The 21,004-nt window shown below is 33.0% G+C and overlaps 1 protein-coding gene across 2 annotated transcripts; it reads left to right on the forward strand.

Annotated features, from left to right (window-relative positions):
• The first annotated feature begins 195 nt into the window (after positions 1–195).
• On the forward strand, positions 196–20,542 carry LOC113518567 (sodium- and chloride-dependent glycine transporter 1-like). 2 transcript variants are annotated; one of them, XM_031911341.2, is made up of 10 exons: positions 196–348; positions 10,518–10,758; positions 11,266–11,408; positions 11,810–11,850; positions 12,801–12,893; positions 13,221–13,481; positions 14,489–14,693; positions 15,169–15,385; positions 18,967–19,229; positions 20,062–20,542. In XM_031911341.2, exons 1-10 carry the CDS (start codon positions 325–327, stop codon positions 20,527–20,529), a joined length of 1,956 nt encoding a protein of 651 aa, XP_031767201.2. In that variant the 5' UTR covers positions 196–324; the 3' UTR covers positions 20,530–20,542. The 2 variants fall into 2 exon arrangements, with proteins under 2 accessions (XP_031767201.2, XP_052752646.1); XM_052896686.1 differs by lacking the exon at positions 196–348 and having other exon boundaries at positions 10,491–10,758.
• The last annotated feature ends 462 nt before the right edge of the window (positions 20,543–21,004 follow it).

Genomic DNA, 21,004 nt, shown 5'->3' on the forward strand with positions numbered 1-21,004 from the left:
TCTAATAAACTCAACGCGGTAATGCACAATACAAATATTATTCACTTTCCTAAATTCAATATGTTATTCATGGTAGTTTGTTCACATGCAGTATCATCACTATTGGCGATAAGCGATCCAAACCCGTTGGGAGACCACTTGACATGTGATAAGTTAGTTTCAGATAGATCGATTTAGTCCACACATTCAATATCAGTTTATCTCTAAACCATATCACGAACGTTGCAAAACCGTAACGAGCCGTTGTATTGGGAAGCTGTTTCCAAAATGGTGTGAGATATTTGAGTGAACGGATCAATTGCAATCAGTGGCGATCAACGGATAATGTTATTTTCTTTAAGGCTGAAGGTAAATATATTTTTTATGTCCAACTACTGTGAAATAAAAGTAGATATTTAAATTGTTTCAGTTATTAGAATTCCAGTGTATAGGAAGTTGTATTATTGACTTTATGTATATATCAATATAGATTAATATTTGCCGTGTGGTCCTAACATATGCATAAAAGTCAACCCTTTTTGTGTACAACACCCACTAGAAGGAGGCGACTAAGGGGATTCAATGGTCGAGGAATGGGAAGTAGCGTCTCTCTTAAAACATCACCAAAGCCTAACTACGTTTGCCTATTCGCCTGCCAAGCGTGGTAACTACCGGTAAAACCTCCCTTTATAGGGAGGTCTATGTTATGTACTTTTTATTAGATAAAACTATGTCTGTTCAAGAATACTGTGATTGATTGTAGCTTGGTAGCTTTTTATTTCCTTTTTCATTATAAACACGAAGTTTGTGGTAGTCATTTTATCGACTCATAATTATTTTGTTCTAAACTTAACTTTTAATTTAAAAATAGCAACAGCTGTGTTTCTTGCTCGTTGTTCTTAGCTGAAATTGCATTCCGAACTGGGCAGTAATTTATAAAAAAGGACTGTTCATAAATGCTTATTATTGAGTTTAGTTGAATAAAAATAATAATAATTATTATTATTCTATAGTCAATTTTGTTCTTATTAGTTTGTTTATTAAGAGGTTTAATTCCTATATTGTCATACCTATTTTCTAATTGCACCGTATGCACTAACATAGATATAATTCCATAATAATGAATATAAATATCTATCTACTAAAAAACCTGGCTTAACAAATATACTCGTACTTATACAAAATTTTAAATTACATTATTACTATTTTATTTTGTTCAAATTAATGAGATGTAGGTATTAAATGCCATTAATAAATGTGTAAATTTCAATATAAAGTGTAGGTATTTACATAATATAAAATATATAAACTATTCACTAATATTTATTTATTATGACGCTATAGAAGAGTTGATAGAAAGTGGTTTCTACCTATACCTACTCACAGAAAATTTATGAGCTCATTTGAACTGTAAGTCGACGACTAAAGTAAATAATACATAAAGATTTTATCTATATGTATGACCCATATTTATTCGGTTGAGTGTGCAAAACTTCGTGGTTTTATTTTAGTTATTGTGGATTATGCAATGTGTTCAATGTACTTTCCTGCGTAGTTTTTTTGCAGAAAATTAATGCAAATAATATGTAGATTTTTTTAATTTTATTTTATTTACTTATTTTGCCATAAGATTTTTAATCTTATGGCAAAATAAGTAAATAAAAATAAATAAACGTTGGCCCGTATAAACACGTCATGAACACACTTACCTATTTTATTCCTCAATTAAAATAACTAGTTGCGACTTTGTATTAAGGTGCGAATGCTTTTTTTTATACCACTAAGGTAGCAAACAAGCATACGACCCACCTGATGGTAAGCGGTTACCGTAGCCTATGAACGTCTGCCATACCAGGGATATTACGTGCGTGTTGCCGCCCTTTACCTCCCTTTTGAAGAACCGCATCTATCAATGCAGTCTCTTGGAAAAACCTCGACAGGGAGCTCATTACACAACCTGAGTGTTCGTGGAAGAAAACATCTCTGAAACTGCGTTGTTCGCGACTATCTAGACTCTAGGGTATGAGGGTGAACTCCCTGGCGATGACGAGCTGTATGATGGTAAAAAGTGGCCGTGGGCATCATATCGAACAGTTCCTCTGAGAACAATCCGTTGTACAAGCGGTAAAACACGCAGAGTGAGGCGAAAACTCACTTAAGACTTAAGGGTTAAATACAGTTTGTAAGTCTGAGATTATCGACAAATCTCATAGCTCGTCGTGCTTAATATATAAATATTAAGTACTCCTTTATATCCTATGTCAGCTCTGTTATAGCTTAATAACTTAATTAGTAATTTTACTGAGAAATTTTAAACTTAGAAATATTCCAGTTAAAAAAATTCTGACTGGATCTGCGAGTATACTTAAAAACAATTCAATATCTTGTTTGTTTAAATTATATTTCTGTAAACTTTACGTTTTGTATTGTTGCTTTAAGTATTACAAACATTACAATTCGGGTTATAAAGATTTTTCATAAGATATGCGAATTTTGCATTTGAGTAATATTCTGAGCGTAATCTATAAGTAGTGACGACGTAATTTCTATTTTGATTTATATTAATAAATCACGAAATTAGTGAAGGTTGATATTGGATTATTTTATATCAAATTCCTTCTTCATTTTGTTAAAATATTTTCACAAAATTTTATAACAATTTTTTTTTAAATTTTGACAAATTTTCCAAATATGTCGGCAATAAATTTATTTCCGAACCCTACAGCTTACAGCTAATTTCGCGAAACGGTTAGGTTTCTCGTTTCCCGATAGTCCTGTATACGATGAAATTAATTACAATTTCAAATTTACATAGAATAGTGTACAATTGCCCTAGAACATCATAGGTTATCAAGACCCTTCTGCTATATCCAGAGGCACAACGAGTCAGATGTTGTAATGCACTTACTATCTGTAAGTATAAAGTCATTTGTGTTCCGTAGGTTATCAACAATATATTTAAGAGCTTCTGTGATTGTAATGAATTCTGACATAATAGAGAGTCTATATTCTGTTTTATATATATTTTCTTTATATCCGTAGAATAAGTAGAAATAATTTTTAGAACTTTGTATTAGAGATTTATTTTCTCTCAACGACGTTAAACACTAATAACTAACTAGGAGATGACGACATTTATTCTATGCCATGATAATTATTACTAATATTATTCCTTATCAAGCCTTCATGGCTTAACTAATTATTGTAAAATTTGTTATATATATACTACATGGGATGGAGAAATATATATCTAAGTATATACTTTTTATCTCGGTTAGTAAATTTACCACGATCACGCAGACGAAGTAGCAAATTTAATGTAGCACGGTAACAACTACTTTCTGACTATTCCATCCAGAATGAAAGACGTGAAAATATTTTTACATAAATTTTGATAGTGGACTACCCTGACGTATTGACTTTTAAAGTAGTGTGGTTGATGCTGGCTGACAACGCTATGTATCAATTTAAATTTCTCACTAACTCTTCGGTCATAGAGAACACCTATAACAAAATAGACTTGGTTCGCTGTCTGCTACCTTTGTTTATAATGCTCAGTGTAATGTGAATACCCTACCAGCATTTATGGCTGTGAAGTACATTTATTTCTTAGATAATTATGAAATTAGATTAAAAAAAAAGATAACCTCATCATGTCTTTGTATAGTGTATTTATCATTCCATTATTATTATTTGTTTACCACAATAAAAAGTTAATGTAAGCACGCAGATATTGGAATGTTTGACATTGACAGACAAATGCTTGGATTCAAACATATTTCTTTTATCTACTTTTTTAAAGAGATATGTTGGAATATATTAGGTTGTATTTAAATTATATATAGAAATAACAACATGCTCCTATACAGCACTGATTACAATATATTTATAGTTGTTGTTGTAAAATATTTATTGTACATAATTTTCACACACATTTAAAGATTTAATATACAATGGCAGACTTATCTCATAAAGGCATCTCTTACAGTAAACCTTTGTTTTGAACAAGAGGATTATGGTAATGCATTTAAATAGTATGTCACCTACCTGGAGAGTTGTGTTGATCAAGCACGCCGGCACGCTGTTGTACATCTTCTGCTCTTCATATCACAAGGGGACCCTCTCGCACTGCACTTTAGTGTCTTTAGAAGTTATTGAAAATATGAAAATCCTTAGATTGTCCTTAGGCTAAATGTATACTAATATAATTCAACGTCCCAAAAGGCGCGTGCATATCTTGGCGTTGCTAAACCAGAATGCTGGCTGGTTTCTGCCAGGAGTCTGTCAGTCACTTTTCAGGGATCAAATTAGCGCAAATATCTTCTCGCCCTGAACTGCTCTTAGCTTACGAAATGGGTAAACGAACAAGACGTATTATGAGTACTGCCCGCGTAAGTATTCAACCTGTTCAGCCTGTGCGGTCTACAAAATCAGTTCCGACCCCAGTGAAAGGACGGACAGTCGAAAGACGATCTTTTAGGAAGTCTCGCATAAGGGGTTGTGAAACTTCAGGACGTAGTTACTATAATGAAATATATTTAAAAATTCCACTGCGAACTACTTTTCACGTCGAAATGATCCAATAGGAGAATAATAAGTAAGATGTCTAAATAATAGCACCAATTATTTAAAATTACGAAGATGCCAGCCACAAGATAAAATGTTTTGTATCATATGAAATATTCGCATTACAGAAACGTCTGCATATATGGATCAAATTATTATTAAAAAAAAAAAGATAAAACTTTACAGCGCATTTTGGAGGTTGGTGAAAATTTTATACTCTTCAAAGGCTTGTCACTACAAGAAGGAGATTGAAACACTGAAAGAGTTATACTGTCCATCCAACAAATAACCTCAGTTATAATAAAAAAAAAAAAAACAAAACTCTTTAAAAATTGTTCCATAAAATTTATTAGTTTTACTAGAAGATGAGCACTGCTTAGATGTAGTTCTTGCACATATTGTTTCCAATCACAACGCTAGCTTTGATACAAAGATGTAAATAAATACCCAATAAAACCGTTCGGATTGTACATTTTAGCGATTAGTGACAGTATCTTGATCATGTTCGTTGAGATGGTGACCTTGAAGGTAAATAAATCTTCCATTAGATGATATAGGTATCCTAAATCACAACCAGACCCGGATTATCAGGATTTTTTAATAATGAAACCTGTTGATAGCTTTTTAGAATATGAGTCAACAAATCCGTGCTATTTGATAGCTATTTGTATTATATTTGCCGGAGCTTGTAGCTATCGGTCGATATGAATTCAAATTATTCTGCTTTAAGCAATTGAGCGTTTTCTAAAGACGACCCACCTGATTAAATATCGTCAACATACACGTCGGTTCCAACGATGCCACTGCTTGGGGATACTGCAACCCTTCCATTGAGCCATCTATGGACTGGATTCAAATCCAGTCCATAGATGGCTCAACCGAATTCAATTTGAATGTCCTTAGATTCTCTTAACGATGGTCTGTGAGACAAGACAATTGACCAGAAGTTAGTTGTGTAATTTATATTAAATACAATTGTAGGAGTTTTAACACTGGAGTAATTTTATAAATTTATTTTTAGGTGACTAAAAATTGATTTGTACTTAAAATTTCTTTAGACTTACATTTAGGAAAAGAAATATGAACAAATTTTTTATAAGTATGGTGAAATTAAAATTAAGAGATCATTATTTTATTTAATACTTTTTTGTAATTTTATTTAAATTTGTATTGTTAGTTTCTTTGCTGCTAAAGTATTTATAATAAGCAAATACGCTAGTGTAATATGTAGTTGAAAATGTTTATTATGAAATTTTCCAAAATTTACGATTTAGATCGATTACTTATTTGATTATAATGTTCGTTAACAATAGGAGTAAAATCACTTAAGTGTTCATTTATTGGTCCCAAGACCCAACATCCAGCTACACTGGTGGAGAACATGTCCGCTTTGTTTGTTTATCTGTGCTAGTCAATCACGTGAAGTAGACTGCCAAATTAGACCGCGGGATGGCACGTAAGACTGCTCCGAAAAATTCAGGTCTCTTCTCTCATAAGGAGAGTGGTCTCTACACCGAGGCGGATCTCCTATGACTGGATTAATCGAGAGATTATTCATATCGGGTGTTGTAGAGCGGGTTCTACGTTGGGGCTCTTTTCCTTCATCAGAGTTGCGCTCAGGCGTCTTCATAGTATCCCTCGTAGCTTCTTCATCCGCGAGCGTATGCACCGGATCAGTCGAGGATGACATACTTGCTCGTCGAAGAATTGGTCCGTTGTAGCAAAGAGAATAATGATGTGAAATCCTATCACAGAACCTGCAAGGCTGCTGTGACCGACACTCACGTGCATAATGGTCACCAAGACACCTATAACATAAGTCATTTATCTGTACGAACCGTTTCCGCTTTTCCGGATCAATATAATGGAACCGTCTACATGATAGTAAGGTGTGATCTAACTCATTACAGTATAAGCAGTACTTGTTATACTTCTCAAGGATAGCATAAATTGATCTAGGTCGTTGATTAAAGTCGTGCCGTAAAGGGGAATATAGTTGTCGATTACTGTTACCCAATGTCCGCTGATCTAGTTGACAAGAACTTAAGACTTTACTATTAGATTCTCGATAATAGTGGTGCAGATGATCACCTACATAACATTGTTCCTCTAAGAAATCAATTAACTGAGAAAAGGTAGGTAGGGTTTGAGGATTTGTGCCATACCGTTGTTCAAATCGCAACTTTAGGTCATTTGAGAGTTTACATATTACGATGTGGAATAACAAATAGGACCATTGATCCACCGGTAGTTCTAATCGCTCCAGGGATTTAGTGGCTAACAATAATGGGTTAAGAAAATCCAACCGCAAATTACCTTTGAACCTGGTAATGATCGGCAAATTCAAAATGGTCAAGATGTGTGAATCTGTTAAACATCGCTTGTTTTGGTAACGTCGCATTAAAAGTTCCCGTGCGATTGGATATGAATCATCCGTAATAGCCAAGTGTTGTATTAAGCTACGAGGTTCTGCTGAAAGGCAAGACAACAAATAAGCGAACTTCTGACTAGCTGGGAGGTCAGAACGTGAATCCACCAAAGAGTCAAATATATCAATAAACAACATCCAATCCCGTGGGAATCCACTAAATTCTGTTAAGTGAAAGGTTGGTAGGCGAGAACCGAAATTAGTATCGTCGTCTGTTGACATGTATTCACCCTGTTTAATGGTTTCCGCCTGATCTATAGCTAAATCCGCAAACGCTACCCGAAGATTGTCAATGACTTCCAAAATCCGCACATAATCAGATTGAATCAATTTCAACACCGATAGATGCTCTGGCTTGGTCTCATCTAATATTGTTAATAGACTCTCATAAGCTGAATCTAATTGGTTTTGACGTTCCGCAAAACTGCTGAACCGCCCTTTTAATTTACTCCTGTCTTCTGTCTTCAAAAGAACCTCAGCCGTTTCGAACCAAACCAGTTTCGTCCTAAATATCGCCAATTGCTTCTTATAACACATTATTATTATTTTATTACTCCTTTAAGGGACCCTAAAATAATGCAAGAAATTTAGATTGGCTTACTTTTTAAAATATAAAATAGGTATAATATTATAGGTATAAGTGGTACTGTTAATAATATCAAAACAACGGTATAGAATCTGAAAATCCCGAAAATATATATTTTATTATCACTAAGATATAAAAAAATTATAAATAAATGCATACAATAGTGTCCCAATTGGATCGCGAAGGGTTTCGATAAAAGAATTAACTCAACGCTTCGGTAAAACTAAATTAAATACAAATATTTACGAACGTAAACACGCAACTTTAGCACTGACAATTTCAAGAATACAAAATCCGAAAAAATCCTAGTTTTGATTGCATATGTGTTTATATCACTAAGAAAAAAGTTATATAAACTTTCAATTAAAAAACAAAGTACCTAAGTAAGCAAGTATAAAATTGTCAACCCGACATTTTTATTTAAATAAAGAAACAAAACCGCATAGAACAACAAGGTGTGTGCTGTTCAATAGTTCACACAACTTATCTAGACTTATAATGTAAACAAACCCAATAATATCTATCTGAATAATCTACTTACCTATTCAGAACTCATTAGAATTTAAATTATTCCAAAATTATAACAACTACGGTTAAACAATAAATTAAGCGTATTTAAAATAATAACGGTTATTATTTACTACACATAATAACCCAAGTTACGTAAAAATGTCGTTTACCCATTTGATTTAAAAAAAAAATAAACCCCAATAAAATAAACCAATTATAAATAAAAACCGAAAGGTAAACCAGGATTACCAAACCTCTATTTAGTTATCCTGGTCAAGGCACTAGTAATATATGTGCCCTACATTGTATCTATATATTAATTTGAAAGATAGGAATTTCAGTTTAAATAGTCCGTCACCCACCTGTGTTGATCTAGTACACGAACACGTCGTTGTACTACTACTCGCTATATCACAAGAGGCACACCCGCACTGCACTTAAAGTGTCTTTAGAAAAAATTTAAAACACGAAAAATTTATTGCCCTTTATTAGTCGAAACGTGTACTAATTTGGTTCAACGTTCCAAAAGACGCGCGTATGGCTTGACGTTACCAAATTGAATGCATGCTGGTATGTCCCGCTTGTAAGGAGTTCGTCAATCATTTTAAGGGATTAAATTGGAGCGAACATATATACCTATTCACCTATTAACCTTTTAACTGCCCTAGTTAGATTTGTCTGACAGAGGAATTGTGTTTGTATATTTTTCTATTTATTTAACTGTTTAGTATATATGTTTAGTACATATTGTATTTGTATAGTAATAAAATAAAGAGCATAAGTCTATGATATATTATAATTGTAACACAGAAATTCATTAATTCATTACAACACAAATAATATCATAAATAAAATAAAAAAAATAAAATTTAAACAAGTAGAGAAACCTGTTGTACCTAGGACAGTTTTTATAAAAAATATATTTTTTCTGTAATTATCTGGTAAAATATCATATTATAAATAGATAATTTACACTTACATATGTTTAAAACGATTAAAAAAACGTAAATAAGACCAAGCTACAACATATCCTACAGTACAGTATCGGCCAGTACCATGTTGTGCCTAGAACATGTTGACGATTTGGGGATAAATAATCTAAGATCTAATTTAAGAAAAACTTTATTAGACATACATAAATTGAAAATTCTTAGGAACAAATATAACATTCACAGTATTTTTTTACTTAAAAAACTAAATCTTTAAATACTAACATCTTTTTATCACTTGCTTAATCAATACTTTTGTCACATTATAGACATTAAGACTAGTAGATATATAGATATTATTAAAACATAAAATATAAAGAAAATCTAAATTAAACAGGTACCTACATTATAAAATTCTTAGGTGTTTTAATTTTTTTCTATAATGGTATTTATCGGGTACAAATTTATATCCTCTTTACCAGGCTATTTCCAATTTTTGAGAGACATTTGTATTGATTCCACCAGTATCTTTCCTATAAAACTTCTATTGTATATAAGTATAATATTTTAATTGCATTTAAAAATTTATTTTCTTTATTTCTAGGCATGACCTCTGTAATATTAAATATATTTTAATTAATAATTTAATGTTAGAATATAAAATAATAAAAAAAAAATACATACTTATAGCCAAAGTACTACATCCAGATTGAACTTAGTTGCTTAGACCACAGAACAAGGTACAACTGATCGACAGTGGCTAAGGTACAACACTGGTTAGTGATTCTTGAGAACTGTGGATTTAAAATGTTTTGAGGTTATATATCTTGTAAGTTTATTATTGTTTTAATAGTTGAAAAATCAAAGAATCAATTGCATGTAAAAGTTTAACCTTATCTATATATGATCTAAGTGGCCTAGGTTTTTTTTTATGCAACTTAGCGTGACAAACAAGCTGACGGCCCACCTGATGGAAAGTGGTAACCGTCGCCTATAGACATAAACATAACAGACTATACTGTTTCGCTCTCGATACCTGATGACTCAGGTGTTATTCCTCTGTATCCTGTAAATTCATTGCCATATCCCACCCTTCAAACCATATAAACACAGCCATGCAAACACAACTGCTTCACGGTAGAAACATGAATGAGACAGTGGTGCCCAAGCAAACGACTTTTGTACAAAGTCTCCCTCTGGTAAGTACATATAGTACCAAGGTTCAACAGGTTCCTCTACAATATGAAGTTCTTTATATAAGTCAAGCTCATTAGCGTATATAACATTATTTTCTAAAAGAAATTTTTAAAAAACGCTATTACTTCAAGATCAGCCCCTAAGCCTCTACACGACGCCCTCATTTTTTTCTGGGTCTCTTACCTATCTTTTAGGACGACAGCGCCCACAAGGGGGCGTTATCGCCCACTTTGGGAAAGGCTGATATTAAGTCAATAGTCGTGAGTTCTTTTAAATTGATATTTTGATATTTAACATGATCGAACATTCCATGCGATTTCAGAAATGTGTTAATTGGCGCCTCATAAGGGCGCATGCGTGCACGTTAGCGGTGGCAGTATCATTCAACAGTATATGGCGGGTTCCAAGGGATGGATATCGTTATGGTGGTCTCACATACGGCCTGGTGTTTACCTTGGCGATGGTCTTCCTGGCCCTACCTGTCACTCTACTGCAGTTGTCTATCGGTCAACTGAGCCAGCAGGACGCTGTTGGGGTCTGGAGAGCCGTCCCATTCTTTAAAGGCAAGTGAAATTAATACATCAGCATTTTTCTGTTACATATTTTATGATAATCATTATTGTAATAGAGATTTTTATGTCATATGTAGTTAGTATTTTTTATGTCATATATGTAGTTAGTTACCAGAGGCTTATGAAAACTTTAAACCTGAACGGTTATAATTTAAATTGTGTTATCTTTCAAATTGATACTACAATTACAGATCGATTATAAATTGTAAAAAAACAAGCCATTTTCAACCATTTGTTTATGTTTATTATTTTATAACTTCGTCAGTTGTAAATCTATTTGGAAAATTCCATTTTTATTTTACAGATTGGATCCATTGAAATTGAATGAAAATTGCTTAAGTATGTAGTTTAGTTTTTAAATTAAATTAACTCGTTTTGTCACTAATATAGTCGAATTTTTTCATGGAACACAATTTGAATACATTTTAATTTCGACTCTACAAAGAAATTAATGTGACCAATGATGTTACTAACTTACAGCAATATTAAAATTTTCAGGTGTTGGATATATGAGGTTGCTGATTTCATTCATTAGTTCCGTATACACTGTGATCTACATGGCCTTACTAGTCGCTTACTTCCTTTACACACTGAGTAACTCTATACCGTTTCTGGAATGCACCAATATTGTTATATCAGAGGTAAATGGAAACGATTTTTTTTATACAACTTAAAATGGCAAACAAGCTGACGGCCCACCTGATGGAAAGTGGTAACCGTCGCCTATAGACATGGGCAGTACTATGGACATAACTGAATATACTGTTTCGCCCATGATATCCCCCATGCGTAGCCATTCCTGAGGACTCAGGTGTTATTCCTCTGTACTCAGTAAATTCACGCCATATCCCACCTTTCAAACCGAAACACAGCCATGCAAATACAACTGCTTCACGGTTGAAACACGAAAGGGACAGAGGTAGCCAAGCAATCGACTTTTGTACAAAGTCTCCCTCTGGTACGATACTTTTATTTACAAAAATATATTTACATATATTTGCATATTTTTCGGTTATTTATATAAATGAATTGTTTGTTTCAGGATGTTGAAGAAATTAGTTTTAATGCGTCAACATGTCTGAAGTAAGTACCTATTTAAATTTGAATTTTGTTTAATTTTTTACAAGTTTTCATTTCATTCGTTTTAGTTACCATAGAAAACTTTTAATGGGTTATGAAAATAATTTTAGCATTATAGTTTAACTAGCTTTTACCTGCAATTATCTGACCGAGACAAAAGCCTAGTCTATATCCACTAAGTCCAGTTTCAAAATTAATTTACAAAAATTCTTAATTGAGAGGCAAAAGTTAGACATTCCAGCAAGTTACCTCTATGTTCCATTTGTCTGCTAGATAAACTGTCATATCTGTCTGTTTACTGTAAATCTATCTTTTTATTGTACGGATAATCTGGTAGTATTGTTTTATTGTTACCCTATTCCCTTTGGCCGCAACAGAATATCAGTGCTTTGCTCTTTTGAGGGCGAAGCAATAAACTGAGTTGTGGCCATTTTGTATTGCTATGGCACACTCACAAACGAAAATTGTATTTAGCTTTATGTATTTTTTTATCATTTATGTTATCTCGCTTTTTTTGTATATGTATGTTGTAATTTTTGTACTGTAAGTAATGCAAATAAATTATCTATCTATCTATTTATCTATCTATATCCGTCTCTACACTATATAGTATGTGTATAGCAAATTTCATAGTAACTGGTTAAACTACTAGGTAATAAATAAACAAACTCACTTTTACATTTACAATATTAGTAAGGATTGGGATTTCAGAAATTCAATGTCTAAGAAGTAAATTAATTTTTTAGAGACTTTTTAGTGAGATTATTATTTATATTTATTTTGGTAAAAGAAACAGTTAAAATTATAAATATACAACAGTATTTTGCAAACTACATTACTACTATTATTCAAATGTGGGTTGTATAGCGTTTGATGCAACAGTTGAATGTCTTCGGTTGAAGGTTTTTGATGTAAAATTAAAATTTATTAAAATATTTGACTTTTTATTTCAGCAATACATTCTTGGCTCCGGTGAGCGAACAGCCAGAATACTACACAGCATTGTCATTAGTGATTATTGTGCTTTGGATAGCGTTCCCTTTTTTGTAAGTATTCATACAATTAGATATAAAGTTTAGACTTCAAAACTTCTGTCAAGTCTGCTGGGAATATAATAGTTAAGATTAGGTTCTAAAAAATCGACTTTAATTGTGATAAACCCAGTTAATTTGATTTTAATACTAAATTACTGAATTGATTTTGTTAATTTTTTATTACACCAATCTGTAATCATGCTCTTACAGAAAAAAAAATGAAATTTTCCAAGTAAGTTCACAACTGACGGAGTTATAAGGTAAGAAACATAAAAAAAATACAACCGAATTGAAAAATTCCTTCTTTTTGAGGTCGAATGAAAATAAAATCTATTGCAGGCTCTTTAATCCAGTGAAAATGATGAGACGCACGTTTTATGTGCTGACGCCGTTTGTGATACTGCTGTGCATAGTGATCGTGTCAGAGATAGGAGACGGTGGCAATCTACACTATTTCCAACAGCCCGAGTACTGGTCGAATTTCCTCGATGCAAACATTTGGTACGCGGCTGTCATGCAAGCTCTGCTGTCGTCTCAGATCGCTGGAGGCTACCTCATGTCCGCTGGCGATGGTATCTATTCTAATACAAATGTTCAGTGGTGAGTTATAAAGAAAAAAAGTTTTTTTTTAGTTTCTGGCAAACAAGATGAGCACATGTGGAGTGCCATGAGTATCACAGTTGCTATTTTTGAAGACTACTATTGCGATAAAAAGATACGTCAATCTTAATAATATAAAATTGTAACTAAACGATGTCTGTATATTAAGAAAAATAATGTAATTTAAATGGTCTTAATAAAACCAATAGAGGCAAAAATAATTTATTTTTAAAAATTTTGTCGTTCTACGAGTATATGTATGCATATTTGTTCCGGTATCACGCGAAAACTACTACATCAGACTGAATGCGGTTTTCAAAATCGTGTTCTTGAATGTCTAACTTAAAATTTAGTGTAACTTTTATCTTAATATGATATCTAGCAGTAGCCTACTTTATTGATTTTCTTATTTCTGAAGTTTTGCGTAAAACTAGTACGCAATATGCTATACAAGTATTTAGAAATTTTCTAATGCATTTGCATTTTATTTCAAGTTAAAGTGAAATCAAATCAAATCATTTATTTGCACTGAGTGTTTTTCTGTATACGTGATTTCATATATACAATATACATAATATATTATGTTAGAGCGTGCTTAGTATCCTCTTAAGGGATATATAAAAATAATAATAAAATATTTGGCATGTATGATTACATAAGTTTTACTTATTCTATGTTGGCAACACAATATATTAGGGGGAAAAGGATTGTTAGCAATGGAGTTTGACAGCTTCATTGCTAGCAATATACCTTATTAGGTCGACCTCCACGTGGTTCCCCTGGAAACCATCGTGAACAATTCTTGTTGAATTCGTCACGATGGGCTAACTGACCTACTTCATCCTCACCTATCATCCTTCACTGGTGCCCCGCCGGAATATACCGATAGCACGGATGAGGTTACCATTCCATTATCATCCATTTAAAAAAAAAAACAATATATTACCGTCGTTTTAAATAATAAAGATTTATTCCTGATGCTTTATTTTCATTTTGTAATTTTACAGGTCCTCAATAGCGATAGTGGGCACTAATTTGGTTGCTAGTTGGATGGGTTTATTGTTCTGGTTTGCTATAAGCAACGGGTATAAAGACAAGAGTGCTGTGGCAGTGCTCCTAGTGATATATCAAGTCGCCGATGAAAATGAACTCAACAAAGTGTGGCCTTTACTAATGTTTGCCACTTTGTTTCTCTCAGGTATTATTACAATGGTAAGTTTTCGAGAATTTTATTCAGGGTAGGAGGAACTGGTAAAAAACACCGATAATATTACTGCCAATAAAACATTTATTAATGAAAGAAAAAAATGTGAGCGAAGAATTGAATGTTTTTAAATGTAACGCGTCTTAAAATTGCCTATTTACTTAAGTACTCCTTGATCCGATGAAAGATTCGTGCAAGAGTAAAACGCTATTTTAAAAAAATATATAATTAGACGTGTACCGCTAAAATGGAGTTACGATAAACGAGTTTTTTTTTTGCGTTTACGCGTAACTTTCATTGAAAAGATTAATTGTTAATTACCAAATAATCAGCTTAAAAGATTACTCGATTACTTTTTTCTTTAGATTAACGACTGTCGAAAAAATTAATTTAATAATCCGATTTTCTCGAGTATATTTTCTCGAATTTGTTATCTTTTTTTATTTGTTAAGAGGCGTTTATTTTAATAAATGTTATTTTTAGTTAACCCAACTCTACCCATTATTCGATCGGTTTCGTCGAATTGGTGGCTATAAATGGAGATTCGTCTGCGTTGCTAACTCGTTATTGGCGACAGTGGCAGCATTAGGCACTTTAGTGGGTGGACTACCTGCTTTAGAGCTTCTAGAAGATGTCGCTGTTCCATTATTAATCAGTATTGCAACTATACTCGAGATACTTGCCTTCATGTTTATTTATGGTAAGTATAATTCTCAAACCTTCATGTACTTAGCTTTTACTTGTGATTTTATTGGTGTAGTCGGGATATGTTGAATGATCAGAACAAATATTCTGTAGTCAAATATTTATAATAGGATAGAATGGGAGGAAAGAGATTGTTAGTATTGGAGACTGAGAATCCCATCGCTAGCAATGTACCCAACCAGGTCGACCTCCTCGCGGTTCCCCCTGGAAACTATCATGGTTGATTCCTGATGAATTCATCATGATGGGCTAACTGACCTGTTTTCATTCTCATCTGTCACCCTTCACAGGTACTCCGCCAGCGTATCCCGTTAGCGCAGGCGCGGTTACCATTCCATTTTCATCCATCAATAAAAAAAAATAGGATAGAATATGTTCTTCCCTATTCTAAATATGTACATCATATTCCATGATACTTGGTTGAACCATCAAGGCACTAAACCCACTTTTACATGTATGCTATAAGTTAGGATTTTATTTGTAATTATGGAGGTTTTTTTTTTATACAACTTAGAATGGCAAACAAGCTAACGGCCCACCTGATGGAAAGTGGTAACCGTCGCCTATAGACATGAGCAGTACCATGCACATAACAGAGTATACTGTTTCGCCCATAATACCCTCCATGCGTTGCCATTTCTGAGGACCCAGGTGTTAATCCTCTGTACCCAGTAAATTCACGACATATCCCACCCTTCAAACCGAAACACAGCCATGCAAACACAACTACTTCACGGTTGAAACACGAATGGGACAGAGATACTTAAGCAATCGACTTTTGTACAAAGTCTCCCTCTGGTATGCCATTCTTGAGGTATTGTATGTGAGATTGCACATTTTGTGCTTTAACTTTTTGTTAATGAAGTAATTTCTTGTTTTAAAACATTCGTATTAGATCAAATAATTTTACAAAGAAAGATTAATTCTTTTTAGAGCTTTTAGATTAGAGTTGATACTTCTAATATATAGGTAATTATATAGATAGAGCATCGAGTCTCAAAAACAGGTCAACTTTTTGTCAGCTAATTGTCAAATTACTTGACTCGTTTTTTTATTAGTATTCTATATACTTATCATACACATAATATATAAGATCTTGACACAACTATATTTAATTTATAAATTACAAAATGAATTCTTATGCATTAAATGATACAAAAATTATAAAACAAAATAATCATAACTATTTATCACTATTCTTTATTTATCACTATCTTCTACTTATAACTATTTATCACGCAAAATTGTATGAAATAGTTGACCCGATTTTCTCAAAACATTTATATGGAGATACTCTACCTATATAATCTAAGAGGTAATTATATAGATTTATTATTATTTGCAATTAATTATAGTCAAGTATAGGGTTGCCAGATGTGATTTTTATTTACCCAAATGTTGAAAAAGTTTTCAAATTGATACATTTCTGTTCATTTTTAACTTAATAAAAACTTGTGCCATTTTTACTACATTTTAACATGTAAAACTACGCGAAAGACGAATAAACATGGTTTTACTACATATATGTACCTCCTGTTGCTGCATTTGTTGATTTATTTAATTGAATTTTTATATTAGTGTACTGTTTACAATAATCAAAAATAAAAAAAAAAACCTAAATTTCTCCGCAATTAATACATTTTTTTTTCAAAAATATACACAATAATTTCATGTCTTCATAATATCATGAACTGTATAATTTTTACCCAAAATTGCGAAATGCTACATCTAACAACTCTGTTCAAGCGTTGTTATGTAGATAAGTACATCCAAAAAAAGCGACCAAAATTTACTAGTATTATAATTAATGGGGACACGAGTTTTTGTTGTAAATACACAAACAAGTTATTCAAGTATTCCAACGCAGCTATAAATTATATAATTCGTAATTTTACATATTATTTTAATTTTAAATTAATATAATACGTGGAGGCGTTAATGTATTTTCGCTTTAAACTGTGTAATTTAAAAATGTATTAATATTTATTTTTTTATTATTCAAAAGGCTTTATAAAAATACATTTTACATCCGAGCACGTGCGATTAATAGGTCATAATCATTAATATTAATAGGTCTCATATCTACTAATTTAATCATCATAATTAAACTTCTATGTTTTTTTTATATCTATACTAGCTTTGATCCGCGACTTCGTCTGCATGATCAGGTTATGTTGACTGACTGAGATAAAACAAAAGACCCAATATTCTTCTCTATCCCATTCAGTATGTGTATACCAAATCTCATAGTGATTAGTTAGTGAGTAACCGTTAAGGCACTATAAAAATGCGGGGACAGGATTGTTATCAATGGGGAGGTTAGTCCCCATTGATATCAATATATCCTATCAGGTCGACTTCCACGCGGTTCCCCTTGGAAACCATCGTGCCTCAATTCAAAGATAAATTATCTTTGAACTCGTCACGATGGGCTAACTGATCTATCTTTTCATCCACACCTATGATAGGTGATCATCTTTCACTGGTACCCCGCCAGCGTATATCGATAGCGCAGGCGGGGATATCGTTACATTTTTCAACCATTAAAAGAAAATAAAACTATAAAATAACAAACAAACAAACTCGCTTTTACTTTTATAATATTAGTATGAGTAATAAAAAAAAAAGATTTTAGAAGACGTGTTTTACAGATCAGAGCAGTGACACAAGTGAAATGTAAAACAAAAGATAAATATAATCTTATTTTAAATAAGTTATATATGAGTATAAAAAATTAAAACCAGATATTTTCATTGAAGGTCTAACAGTATGAATAAATAATAATTGAATACCTCCACGGGGTGCTGCATGTTATGTACCTATTCGTATATGTAATATCTTATTTTCCCGTGTAGCAAACAAATAAATATGTTTTGATTTGATTAAAAATTCATTGCCTAATGTATGCGCATCGTTTCAGAACGGCTATACTTATTAAGTTAATTCTTTTATTGAAGAAATTTTATTTATCAGGATAAGGTTTCTATGAAAAAAAAAATATCGTATAGAAAAGTGAAATATTTGGGTTATAAATTTTTTTTACATGGTTGTACTTGAAAGGGTCTCATTTACATTATTTTTTATTAGTACACCCGTGCGAAGCCGAAGCCGTCAGTTAGCCTATTGTGATGAATTCATATGGACTTCATTACGTTGATTTCCAGGAAGAACCGCGAGTAGTTCGACCTGATAGGGTATATTTTTTTTTATACAACTTAGAATGGCAAACAAGATGATGACCCAGCCGATGGAAAGTGGTAACCGTCCTACAGACATGAGTAGTATCATGGACATAACAGAATATACTTCTTCGCCCATGATATTCCCCATGTGTTACCATTCCTGAGGACTCAGGTGTTATTCCTCTGTACCCTGTAAATTCATGCCATATCCCACCCTTCAAACCGAAACACAACCATGCAAACACAACTGCTTTACGGTTGAAACACGAATGGGACAGAGGTACCTAAGCAAACGACTTTTGTACAAAGTCTCCTTCTGGTAAGATAATAAGGTATTGTAAGCAACCGGGTTCCTAATTCCATAATTAACAATCTCTTCTTCTCAATATTTCAGGTTGGAAAGCATTAGTCGAAGACGTTGAATTTTTAACTGGAGAGAAATTAGTAAAATATTGGGTATGGGGTTGGTGTGGTGCTCCTGGTATCATAGCACCCTTCTTGATTTGGTGGATGGTCGCCATTCTTGTGGAGAGTAACTTCACGGAGCCCCCGTGGGATGCTAGCGGGGTCTGTTCAAGTGTGGCATTGGCGGTGGTAATCATTTTAGTATTTGCCACCATCACTGTGGCTAGGCAGGTGCAATACGATTTTATATCGGTAAGTATATGTTCCTTCATACAGTTTTTTATATTTAAGTGTATACTTCATTCTTGTTACTTGTTTTCATTTGTCTTTTTAAAAACTTCATGGCAAAAACTAGAATGTATAATGATTTAAATGCTCAGCGATTGACACAAAACTTCAATAATAATTAAATGGTTTATAATATGTATTATTTACTTTCCATTATTTATTCACTTGATCGTGTTGTACCGGCACTGAATGAGCCACCGTTTCCTTTCTTATAGGTGTCGTAACAAGCGAACAAGGGATTTTATTGTCGAGGGATGGGCAGCAGCGTCCCGCTTAAAACATAACCATAGCCTACTACGGTTGCCAATCCGCCTGTCAAGTATGTACTGCTGGCAACCTTTTTATCTGAAAGGTTGCCAGTAGTACTTTTACTGTTGTTGTACTTTTTATCTGAAATCCTTTTTATATTTACGGATTGGTCCCAGAGAAATTATATCAAAATCGGTTCAGTGGTTTAGTTATTAAATCAAAATAATTGGATTTTCCACAATTTTATTTTACAATATATTTTTTTTTATGAAATATAAACCTAATTATAATTTAAAAATAATATAAAGAATATTTGTATTATTATGTATTTTGGTGTTATGTTTTTGGCCAAACGCAATGCGAAGTTTGCAATGCGAATTGTCAACACGTATCTATTGGTTTTGCCTAAGCGATTTTTTATCCTCAACTAGGTATATTACATTTAAGGACGCGACCTCGCCATAAATAAGAGATGTGCTCAGAATTAATATTAGGCCGCTGTACTTCCTGTGATGTTCTACAAGGAAACGAATTGTTGTGTCCGCAGAAATTGAAGTGTTCGTTCAAGCCATCGCGACATTGGGGTCCGCGGGACCCCATAACTCATTACTACTGGTTGGCACGACGCGAGGAGGTGGAGACGGGTGCTGGTGTCCGCATGAGATACCATAGGCGACAGTTGGGTCAGCTCTCGGGGGGCGCCAGTTTCCTGACAGTGGCTGATGTTTCTGAGAATAGAACCAAGGAAAATATAAATGTAAATAGACGGTCCAACTCAGACGATTGGTTATACACCGTTTACAGGCGAAAGTATTTAGAAGAAGCACTCAAAGACTTCTTGGAAATGAGTAAGCAACGCTCCAAATCTTTAGACTGGGCGTTCCCCAAGATAGGGAAAGGGGACGTCGGAAGGAAAGATTTAGATAGCAATATTTATTTTACGCCTGTACAATCGTTACATTCTGTAAGAGGAAAAAACAATAATGTAATGTATGTTAAGAATTTATTAAAATAAATTGTTTTATAAGTATTTGTGTTTAGACAATAATGCGTTCAAACATTTATAATAATTCATTAAGAAAAGTGTATCGCAAACAGCATACGATAAATTTGTTGAATGGGTTATTTAACGATAAAATAATTTAAAACCCTATTCAGGTTAATGAATTTGATTGTACAAAAATCTATCTATATACTTATAATAAATCTGTAGAGAGGTCAATTCTGTACATGAAATATATTTCCAATATAACTATCAGGGGGTGATTAGTGATCGATACTGATGCCAAAAATGGAATCAGTAAAATTTTTGTCTGTCTGTCTGTATGTTCGTTATAGAAACAAAAACTACTTGACGGATTTTAACGAAACTTGGTACAATTATACTTCATACTCCTGGGCAGGTTATAGTATTTTTCATCACGCTACGATCAATAGGAGCAGATTAGTGAAGGGAAATGTTGCGAAAACGGAAGAAGTTACTCCATTTT

This window comes from Galleria mellonella, unplaced genomic scaffold, assembly GCF_026898425.1.
Source record: "Galleria mellonella isolate WM207_F2 unplaced genomic scaffold, CSIRO_AGI_GalMel_v1 utg33, whole genome shotgun sequence".
Classification (NCBI taxonomy): domain Eukaryota; kingdom Metazoa; phylum Arthropoda; class Insecta; order Lepidoptera; family Pyralidae; genus Galleria; species Galleria mellonella.

Coding starts and splice junctions, on each gene's coding strand:
- LOC113518567 (XM_052896686.1), top strand. CDS start 10,491: ATGATCGAACATTCCATGCGATTTCAGAAATGTGTTAATTGGCGCCTC. Junction 11,851..12,800: donor AATGCGTCAACATGTCTGAA/GTAAGTACCTAT, acceptor TTTTTATTTCAG/CAATACATTCTTGGCTCCGG. Junction 12,894..13,220: donor TGGATAGCGTTCCCTTTTTT/GTAAGTATTCAT, acceptor AATCTATTGCAG/GCTCTTTAATCCAGTGAAAA.